The sequence below is a fragment of the Peromyscus eremicus genome, chromosome 2 (genome assembly GCF_949786415.1).
Source record: "Peromyscus eremicus chromosome 2, PerEre_H2_v1, whole genome shotgun sequence".
NCBI classification, from domain to species: domain Eukaryota; kingdom Metazoa; phylum Chordata; class Mammalia; order Rodentia; family Cricetidae; genus Peromyscus; species Peromyscus eremicus.
In genome coordinates this window covers 149,274,684-149,286,099 of record NC_081417.1, presented here as the reverse complement: position 1 = coordinate 149,286,099, position 11,416 = coordinate 149,274,684, and the positions used below count along the sequence as shown (strand labels likewise).

The 11,416-nt window shown below is 44.4% G+C and overlaps 1 protein-coding gene across 14 annotated transcripts in view; it reads right to left on the bottom strand.

The window, feature by feature from the left end:
* Nucleotides 1–6,192: 6,192 nt before the first annotated feature.
* The window catches only part of Eif4g3 (eukaryotic translation initiation factor 4 gamma 3), a 230,406-nt gene continuing 225,182 nt past the window's right edge, over nucleotides 6,193–11,416 (bottom strand). For all 14 annotated transcript variants that reach the window (XM_059255251.1, XM_059255237.1, XM_059255240.1 and 11 more), the window contains 3 exons: nucleotides 10,522–10,603; nucleotides 9,178–9,324; nucleotides 6,193–6,612 (listed from right to left, as the gene is read on the bottom strand). In XM_059255251.1, the coding sequence (XP_059111234.1) occupies nucleotides 6,431–6,612; nucleotides 9,178–9,324; nucleotides 10,522–10,603 (411 nt within the window). In that variant the 3' untranslated portion in view covers nucleotides 6,193–6,430. The remainder of the gene's footprint in view (nucleotides 6,613–9,177; nucleotides 9,325–10,521; nucleotides 10,604–11,416) is intronic.

Genomic DNA, 11,416 nt, shown 5'->3' with positions numbered 1-11,416 from the left:
TGTACTTCAAGAGATCAGCATCAAAGAACCTCCATATGGAGTTTGCTTTCTTTATGGTAAAATCTAGCCATCTGGGCAAGAAACTGCTCTTGCCTCAATTGCTGGCAGTTACTGCAAAAGATGCAGGATGCAAAAGAAAATGACTGCCAAACTTGTGCCAACACAAGGTAGGACAGCCCTTTAAAATTCCCTGCTTCTCAAAAATGTCTGTCAGACATTTTTTGTAGGCCAAAGTTGGATGCCCCAATGTTACAGAAGAACTTTGGGTAACTGTCCAGGCAGCCAGAAGTCTTTGTCATTAGGTAACATTTCACGGCTTCTGGGGTCTTTGATGGAGTTAAAGACCAAATAATTAGACAAAAATTTTTCCTTGTTTTAATAATAGGTAAATTAGGCACAAAACTTTAGACTCACAAAGATAAATAAGAGTATTTTCTCTAATTTTGCCAAATCCAAATGTAACTAATTTTTAATAACTGTTTTTGTTACATATAGTTTTGCTGTGTTAAAGTTAAAATCTTCCTTTTTAATTAGACAAAAAGAGGGAAATGCTGTGGGACAATCTTTGTACACTGTAAGTATGCATTACTCTCATTGGTTAATAAAGAGCTGACTGAGAGAATGCTAGGGAGAAGGGTGGAGTCAGAGGGACATAGAGCAAGCAGGATGGGAAGTACGTATATGAGGTAAATGAGCCTGGGGTAACACATAGATTAATAGAAATGGATTAATTGAAGTTATAGGAATTAGTTAAAACAAGCCTAAGCTTTCGACCAAGCATTTGTAATTAATAAGTCTTTGTTGTTTTCTGTGAGTTGGCAGCCCAAAGTCTGACTACATGAGTGCTCATGCATACACAGTACACATGCATGAGCGCTATTGTATAGAGGCCAGAGCTTGAAGTCTTTCTGATTACTCTCACTGTATTTACTGAGGCAGGGACCTCTCACTGAACCCAGGGCTCATCATTTTGCCTTAGGAATCCCATCTCTTGGGCATCAGGATTACAGGCAAGCTTCCACACCTACCCTGCTTTGTGGGTGCTGGGGGATGGAACTCCAGTCCTCAGGCTTGTGGAACCTTGCACCCACTGAGCTGACTCTCCATCCCTGGGTAACGTTTTCACACTGCAATGAACAGACTTCAGTAGACTCTGAATATTACCAGCTGAGGGAAAGATAAACCATCACACCAGGAAGGAGAAATAATTCCTGTCATTATCAGAGATCACACACACATACAAACACACAACCATCTCTCCCTCCCTCATGCCCAGGGTCTCATACATGCCAGGACAGCACCCTCCTATCTCCACCATCAGCACTGCAGGGCTCCTAAGTCTGTTGGCTGAGGCCCATGTCTTCTGTGGCAAGGCATTTCCTTCAGTAAAGAGTGTGATGAAGAGTCTGCTGCTGTGGGATGTATGGCAAATGTGTTGCTAATTAATCAATAAAACACTGATTGGCCGTTGGCTAGCCAGTAAGTATAGGCAGGGCAAGGAGGAGAATAAAGCTGGGAAGTGGAAGGCTGAGTCAGAGAGACACTGCCAGCCGCCACGATGAGAAACAGCTTGTGAAGATGCCGGTAAGCCACGAGCCATGTGGCAAGGTATAGATTAAAGGAAATGGATTAATTTAAGCTATAAGAACAGTTAGCAAGAAGCCTGCCACGGCCATACAGTTTGAAAGCAACATAAGTCTCTGTGTTTACTTGGTCGGGTCTGAGAGGCTGTGGGACTGGCAGGTGAAAGAGATTTGCCCTGACTGTGGGCCAGGCAGGAAAACTCCAGCAACAGTCTGCACACCAGGATGCTGAGACAGCCCAAGAATAGTAGGCTGTCTTGGTCTCTAAAACCACCCGCACCAGATGCCAGGCCTTGATTCCAGGTTCAGACAGGTAAAATACATAGTTAAGTGCTAAAAACAAAAGGGTGTTAGACACCAATGGGACAAATGGGCCTATGCCAAGGTTTAGACAATGTAAGTTATAATTTAAACTAGAGTGTGAACCCCAACCTTTCTGGTTTTGTTTTTCAAAACAAGGTTTATCTCTGTTGCCCTGGGTCCTGGAATTCACTCTGTAGACAAGACTGGCCTGGAACTCTCTGCCTCCTGAATGCTGGGATTAAAGGCGTGTACCACTACGCCCTGCTCAAGCTGTGTTTTTATGAAGAACAGGAATTTCCCAAGAGCAGAGGCTGCAGCCCTTACTAGATGCTAAGTAGTTTCACATTTGTCTATCGTTATCTGGTGCTGGGAATTGAACGTAGTACCTCACCTGTGCTAATACACATTGCTACTGCCTGTAGCCTCAGCCTGTTAATGTCTGCTTTAAAAACTACTTCATAACCCAACTGTGATCCAGCCAAGAATCTAAAATGCATTTGCTTTGAAAACTTGCATTTTTTCCCCTCCCCTTAAAAACAACGTCTTTCAGCCGGGTGGTGGTGGTGCACACCTTTAATCCCAGCACTTGGGAGGCAGAGGCAGGTGGATCTCTGCGAGTTTGAGGCCAGCCTGGTCTACAGAGTGAGTTCCAGAAAGGCGCCAAAGCTACATAGAAAAACGGAAAAAAAAAAAAAAAGAGAGAGAGAGAGAGAGAGAAAAAACATGTTTCAAGTTACTGAACAACTGTCAACTGTTTTCAGTGCACCTGAGACACTTAACTAGACATTTAATGAACTGCTCCTGAGGTAAAGGTATGTGTAAAACCATGTTGTGTTCTACCAATGAGTCACACCCACAGGCCCCAGAGAACTTGTGTGTCTTGGAGTAAAGGCAAGCCAGCTGTTGCCTATTATTGCTTCGGGGTTTTGTGAATGTGTATGTTCTATGCACATGAATGTGGTAAGTGCACCCATGCAGTGTGTGCAGAGATCTGATCAGGGAGTCTTTTTTTTTTTTTTGGAGCTGAGGATCGAACCCAGGGCCTTGCGCTTGCTAGGCAAGCACTCTACCACTGAGCTAAATCCCCAACCCCCTGACCAGGGAGTCTTAAGAGCTCTCTGCCTTGCTGCCTTCAGACAGGCTCTCACTAAACGTTGAAAGGTTGGTTGTCACCTCTGGTCACAGCGTACTCTGGATCGGCATGTCTCCCCTTCCCAGTTACAGGCACACAAAACCAAGCTCACCTTTTTACCTGGGTGCTGAGGATTTGAACTCAGGTTCCTTAGCTTGCAGAGCAAGCACTCTTAGCAGTAGGACATCTCAGCCCTGGTTTCCCCCTAGATAGAATCTCACTCTTTAACCCAAGCTGATCTTGAATTTGCAGCCATTCTCCTGTGTCAGGGTTTTCTGTCCTGGAATTACAGGCACAAGCTAACCATATCCAAGCATTGCTCATTTTAAAATGGATCCCATGAAACCATGCTTTCCTGGAAGAGGCCTGAGAGGGTAGCAATCCCAAGACTGTGCATTCACCTAACAAAAAACATTCTTTGTTCAAAATTTCATTTGAGTCTAGAACGGAACTCTAACTCCAGAATGACCTTGAGCTGAAAGCAAAGTCTTCTGTCTCAGTCTCTCATTAGTCACACCAGCTAGTCACTGCATGTAGACACGCATGCAAGGCCAGAAGAGGACTGCCTATCTTTCTCCAATGGATTCCCTTTACACAGGCTTTCACATCGAACCTAAAGGTTGACCGGTGGCCAGTAAGCCTCACCGATCCTCCCATCTCTGCTCCCACAGTGCTGGAGTTACAGGCGGGCATGCTATCCCACTTGGCTTTTATGGAGGTGCTGAGGATTTGAATGCAGGTCTCCATACTTGCGCAGCAAGTGCTCTATCCACTGAACCATCTTTCCAGAGAACCTGCCCCCCCCCCCCCCCCCCCCGTTACATAGCTCAGGCTGTCATCATTCTCCCCGAGTGCTAGGACAACAGGCACATTGTCTAGGAATGGCTTTAATTTTCAAACACTGCAACACGGCATCAAGAACCCCCACAGCAACCTTGTGGTATATATACACCCCTGCTCCAGTGGATGAAATTCCAAACCATACTTCTTCTACTGTGCTGGATGTGTTAAGTGACCATTGATTTCCAAGATGTAGTCACTATCCTACCTTCTCCCTGCATCTACCCCTACACCCCACACTTGCGATCACATCCTTCAGAAAGCCTGCATCCTGCAGGAGCTTCCTGGATGGGAATCCTCTGCCCAAGAGTCCCGGAGACATTACCACATTACACCATTCAATCAGGTGACTTTTCTGAAGCTTCCAAGTCACTCAGACCCTCCCAAACCACGCCCCATGTCCATGTTTATGGCTGACACTGCCAGGTGCCGGGACCTTCAGCACTTGGCTCTTCACCACAGGGGAACGGGCTCTGTGACCACATATGACAGGATTCTGAGTGTGCTCAGCCTCAGTCCAGGAAAGCACTTTACCAAGGTGGAAGGCTGCTCTGGTGCCACCGTCGGAAGGTCTCCTGTGGACATTTTGTTAGACAGAAGCCAGCACAAATCTACATTATGTGGATATAAAATACAAAGTATTTATTTGGGTGGCTATTTATTTATCAGCCTGGCTTTGCTCATAAATCATTTTGTAGGGGGAAAGCCCAGAAACTTGGAAACTCCATCTCCGAGTGCTACTTCATGGAGGGGAAGGAAAGAAACAGGCCAGCAGCGGCAGCAGACACAGACCCAGCAAGTCACCAGAGGCTCCCCACCCACTGCACGGCCTGGATGAGCGAGCGGAACGATGAGGTCTTCCCTGCAGGTGGATGTGATATTGAACTCCACTCCTATGATAAAGCAGCATTTAGCTCTGGATTTCTTTTCACTTTATGTGTGCATGCCTGTGTGTTCACACACAAGCACACACACTTACCTTGATCACAAGCACACATGTGGACCCAGGGGTCAAGCTCAGGTCATCACGCTTGGCGGTGAGCACTTTTACCTGCCCAGACATCTTGTTGGCCCAATTTTTTACATTCCTTCCAAAGGTAACTTTAGGAGTCTTTATTTTCCTAAATGATTTATTTTTATTTTATGTGCATTGCTATTTTGTCTGAATGCGTATCTATGTGAAGGTGTTGGATCCCCTGGAGCTGGAGTTACAGCTGCCATGTGGGAGCTGGGAACTGAACTTGGGTCCTCTGGAAGAGCAGCCAGTACTCTTAACCGCTGAGCCACCTCTCCAGCCCCATCTTTTGGATTCTAACCACTATAATGATTAATGGGAGATTTAAAAATCAGTGGTATTATTGGGGTGATCTGCTGCCCAGAGTCATAATATACACAGCTGCACTCCTACCTAAGCAAAAGCACCCCCTTTCCACACTGGACAGATACACACATGGCCCGCACACACATCACGCCACAGCGTCAGAAGCAACTGGGATCAGGCAGTCAGTGGCCAGACAGCACCTCCCCACTGGCACGCACGTGACGGCCGTCAAAGGAGACGTCCTTTACTTTACATTTGCAAGGTTTGTCTTTATTTTGCTCCTTATATTTTGAAAGTGAAAAGAAATAGTATTGAGTCAGTTCCTTTTTTATGTTTTTAAATATTTGTTCTATGTATTTACAAGCCTTAAGATTGCTCTAACGATTTCAACGGTATTCAGGGTATTTTCCAGGGTGGTACTTTTTTTGAACAATTCTTGAATTTTTATGGTCCACAGTACTTCCTTCTGTTCCAAGGTGATGTATGTTTTGATTACTAGAGTAATTTTTAAATTTTCTGAAGCAAGCTGAGAGGCAGGCAGAAAGATCTGATGCCAGGGGTGGGAGTGGTGTGGTGTGTGTGTGTGTGTGTGTGAGAGAGCGAGAGAGAGAAGAGGAGAGGAGAGGAGAGAGAGAGAGAGAGAGAAAGAGAGAGAGAGAGAAAGAGAGAAAGAGAGAAAGAGAGAAAGAGGAGAGAGAGAAAAGGATCTTTCTTACCTTGTTCACCCCAAACCTTCTCAAATCTGGACTAACAGCTATGTCTTAATACAAATGTGAGGTGCGTCTGAAGGGAAGGGGAAATTTATTTCTCTGCTTTTCTATTATACAAGTTGTTTACAGAAACTGCAAATTAAAAAATTACACACTGGCATTTGCAGTCCTTAAAATAAATTAAAAGTTCTCATTTTTTTTTCCTTTCCTTTTTTTTTTTTTTTTTTTTTTTTGCTAAATGTGGTTTTTTTTTTTTTTTAAAGTATGAGTCCTCGTTTAAAAAGAAAAGATTAAAACAGAAAATATTTTCTATAAATAGTACATGTATTTTGGTTTGCGAGCTCCCGCCCTCAGGGGTGCTGGCTCCGCGATCCAGCACCTTTAGCCTCCATGATCACCTGTCTCCTTTGCCCTCACCCACTCGTGCACACGTGGGGTTTCTGCGAGAGTTGGCCTTGCTGCACTGTGATTGGCGAAGACGTGAAACTTTTTAAAAAAATACTTAAATTGTTTCTTTTGTTTCGTTTGTGTATTTGAAGTTTTAGTTATCCTCGGACTCCTCTTCTGCTTCCCGCAGCCACGTGAAAAATGCTGTGACAGACTTGAGGGCCACGCCCTTCCCATTCTGCTCTGCAGGGTCCTTGCTGCTCTCCCATTTGTAGAAGGCATCCTCTGAGATCACCTCCTCATCATACAGGCAATCAAAAAACATCCGGAGCAAGTCTGCAGGGAGGAAAAAATTGCTATTGGTTTGGACACAGCAGTTGCAAGGGAAAGCAATGATGTGCGAATGAGTAAGTGAATGCATGCAGTGAATGAATGAATGCAGTCAATAAATGAATCAACACAGTGAACAAATACTCACTTCCCAGGACCAAGCACCACACACTCTTGATGCTGAGGAACATTAACACCCGTTTGCAGAGAAAAAAAACCTAAGCAATCTATACTGCTTTCATATCTTTTTTTTTTTTTTTTTTTTTTTTTGGTTTTTTGAGACAGGGTTTCTCTGTGTTAACAGTCCTGGCTGTCCTGGAACTTGCTTTGTAGACCAGGCTGGCCTCGAACTCACAAAGATCCACCTGCCTCTGCCTCCCAAGTGCTGGGATTAAAGGCGTGCGCCACCACCGCCCGGCTATATCTTTTTTAAAAATTCAAATCCAACTATGTTCTGACACGGGGAAGCTGTTTCCTATTATATAGATAGCAAATTAAACACTTCACACATTCTAAGGCTGTATTAAAAACAAAGAGTGACTTTATATGAAAAACATGGGATGAAGTGATCTCTACATTTTGGTGTCTTAAATGTCTCAACTGCCTGAATAATTGAATTATTCTTCTCTTACAGTGGAAATTTGTATTACTACTCAAAAGAGGGAGAACACTGGTAGAGGTATAAAGCTCCTTTACATGTATTTATTCTTCCTTTTAAAATAGTTCCTTGGATAGTTCAACTCACAGCACCACAAGAAAGAAAAAGAAAATTCCTTCATGACAGGGTTTTACTATGTAGCTCTGGCTGGCCACAAACTCACTATGTAGAGCAGGTAGCCTTGAACTCACAGAGATCCACCTGCCTCTGCTCACTGAGGACCGGGATTAAATGTGTGCGCCATCACCCCTGGCACTTAAGACTCACTTGCAGCCAGCTTCCTGATCATCACACTAATGGAAGAGGCAGCGATAAGTGATAAATGTCAATAAATATGAGAGCCAGAGAGATTTATAGTTACATTTTTTTAGATTAATCTTTGTAATTCTATTAGGTTTTCAATACTGAAATAAATCAGCCCCCCCCCCCCCCCCCGCAAAAAAAAAACCCCAACGAAAATAAAATCAAAACAACTCCAGTTGATCTACAGGGAAATGGAGTGAGGCCACAAGTCTGATGGCAGCTGGATCCCAAACTAACAGTTTCCAAGATGACTGAGGTCGCTGTACGGGATATCTAACGTTAACTTGGCAGCCGCTTCATCAGACAGCAAGCATCTCATCTGAAAAGCTAGTTTCCTCTTCGGCAACAGCTCAGAGCGCTATCCTGTTACATGACCTCACATGACTCTGAAAGAAGGAAAGACAACTACAGTTTCTGATACTCTCCTTGATTAAACTCTGAGGGAAACTTGCTTTTCTTTGATCTCCCAGGAAGATCTACAAGCACTTTCACTTTCAACAAAGGAAAACTTTGCAAATGTCCTAACACAAGCAAAGCATCTGGGAACACTCAAGGCCCGAAATAAACCTGCTCTATCCACGTGCACAAACTGCAGTAAATTCCTGAGGACATCAGTGGTTCACTGGGCAGCAGCACCACTGGGGTGTGTGGGTACCTCAGGATGCTGAGATCATTGGCCAGCCTCAGGGATATTTAATATGCATTCAATATGCCCACATGGGGCTACTTCAATACAAGTTAAACAAAATGGAAAATTCAGTTCTTAGTCACAACAGCCATGTTTGCGTGCACCATGGCCTCAAGCATCTCAGGATGACTAGGTCGCCACACTGAGCAGTGTATACACATCCACCTTGACCAGAGGTCCATCAGATGTGGCCTATGGAGAGGATCAACTCTCTACACCAGTTTTACTTCCTGTCTTTGCTTTTGAGATATATTCTTACACAGCAGCCCAAGCTGGCTTTGAAGCTCTGCTCCTCTTGCCCCAGCCGTACCCATTTATATGCTGAGATGATGGGGGAAAGCTACTCACCTAGTTCAACTAGACTTTTTTTTTTAATTTATATTTAAAATTTTATGTGTTTGAGTGTTTTGCCTGCATGTATGTATATCTGTGCACCATGTGCATGCCTGGTGGCTGTGGAGACCAGAAGGAGGAGCTGGATCTCTTGGAACTAGAGTTAAAGAGAGTTGTGAGTGGCTGTGGGTGCTGGGAACTGAGACTGGGTCCACCGGAAGAGCAGCCAATACTCTTCACACTTGAATTCTCTCTCCAGACCCTAAACTAGACATTTTCCCCCCTGGCTTTTCAAGACGAGTTTCTCTGTGTAATAGCCCTGGCTGTCCTGGAACTTGCTCTATAGACCAGGCTGGCCTTGAACTCACAGAGATTCACCTGCCTCTGCCTCCTGAGTGCTGGGATTACAGGCATGTGACACCATGCCCTGCTAAACAAAACTTATCAGCATTTTCTCCCACAGGTTTTCACATTGCTAACTCTACGAGTTGTTGCAAGTCGTCCTACTGTCCATGTCCAAACCCCAACTTCCAGGGCTTACAAGTTCTCCCCGATCAGCTGGGCTCACGGTACCAAGCTGGACACTTACTGGCAGGTTGGTCAAGTTTGACTATTGATGCTTGTAGTGCATAAAGTGCTTGTAGTTCCTTCTCCGTGTCTGAGTCTAGGTACTTGAGTAAGATGGGCACCCTCTGTTTGATCACAGCAGTGTCCACTCTGAAGGTAGAACAGTCAGCTGGAGAGACACAGGAACCAGAATGAGCACACAACTGTGTACATCTACCGATCTGAGCACAGCAGACACACACATCTGTGAGAGGGGAGGAAAGCAAAGACCGAATCTGGACGTTCTTCCTCTGCTGGGACTGGGGACTGGACCACGCGTCTCACACACTTGGCAAGTACTTTCCACTGAGCTACATTTCCAGACATCCCTGGACTTCTCATTTTGAGACAGGGTCTCACTAAGGTGCCTAGTAAGGCCTTCAACATTTTCCACAGCCCAGGCAGGCCTTGAGCTTACAATCCTGCTGCCTCAGCTTCCTAAACAGTTGGGATGACAGGCCTCTGACACTAGTATATTTGTAATGGTACATTCTATAACAAATGATGTAAAACCTGAAGGAGAAATGCATGTTGAGTACATAGTCCCAACTTTTTACCTGTTTATTTGTTTGTAATTATAATGAAACAGCACCAAGGTTTTATGGCACCTTAAGAGAGCCATATTAATCAGATATCTCACCATTAAGTTGGAGAGCTGACAGATGTGCTGATTAGCTTGATTTAAACATTCCACATTGCAGACATTCCTCAAAACATCACTTTTACCCTATGAATGTGTACAATTATAATTTGTCATATCAATTAAAAATATTACTAATTAATAATGTAGAAATTCAAATGAATACTTTAAAAATACAAAAATAAAGCAAAATTGGGAGCTGGAACTATAGCTTGATGGTTAAGTGCTCGTACTTATAAGGCATAGATATTTAAAGGATAAGCCAAATTTGGTCACATGGACCTATAGTTTTAACACAAGGGAGGCATAAGCAGGAGATCTTGGTTAGCCTGGGCTACATTAGTCCCTACCTCAAAAAAACCATAAAAAATATTCAACCCATTCATGAATGGAAGACATGGCCTTGATGATTGAAAGAAAAGTGGAAGGAAAGACCTATGTGGACCCAAAAAGCATTAAACAATTTTGCTCAAGTGCAGAACATGAGGCACGCAGGTGAGGCAAAGGCCAGGTTCTTACTGAGAGAGCAACTATTCACCCCATGATCAAGACAGCAGGTAGCATGATATGATGCCACCATTTGCGCAGAAACTGCAAGTGCCAAGACAATATAAAATCCGATGACGAAACGCAAAGCCAACAATCCGTGTCAGATGCTCAGAATTGCTATCAACAACTGTCACTCACCTATAATAGCTGCTTTGCAAACGGCCGTCATTAAAGCTCTGAGGAATGTAGGTGAACTCATCTGGCTTTCGTCCAGATTAGCCTGAAATGAAAACAGAACACGCACGTGTCTGTAAAAACGCTCCAGGCAGCCACTCGAGTTTAAGGAACTTCCTCCCCCGTGCTCAAACACACAGCACCATGGACTGTGCTCATCTGGAAGTGTGACCACTCAACAGCAGCACTCCTCAACAATAACCCACAGGAGGAGACGAGTCTACTCATGGCTACACATTCAAAGCCAACTGCACCACAGGTGAGCGTGCTTGCCTACGTCTTTTAATTCTAGCACTGGCGGGTTGGGGAGGGGGAAGGAGGGAGGACAGAGGCAGATGCTCTGAGTTCTAGGCAGCTTGGTCTACAAAGTGAGCTTGAGGCCAACCAGAGCTACACAGTAAGATGCAGCTGCACCTGACTGCAGTGTAGGCCTGGACCAGGTTCTCAGCACTGTGTGACTGCGTACTTGGACCAATACTGCTGTTCATCTTCATCTACAGCAAATGGGGCTGGTTTCTAGCACAGCCTGGAACAAAGCCTTCAAGTGTTGAGAAACTAGTTCCTCTTTTCTAAGGATGTCAACAAACAGTGCATGAACAGCTGTCAAATGAAGTCAAAGGGACCCCGGATTTAATTCCACTGTGTGTATCTTGTTGCTTAGGCTTACACTAAGAAAGTGTTTCAAGTGTTTCAACAGTATCCTATGGTCTTTTCCATTAGAAAGTCAGTCTGAACACAGTGTCTGGCAAGAAACACTGAAGATGTCATTGTCCATTTCTGTGTTTGAAAGCTTAGCCAACTAAGGCTATTTAGAGACAGGCCAGTGTTGACAGACTTTATAACTGAGACAGATCAAGGC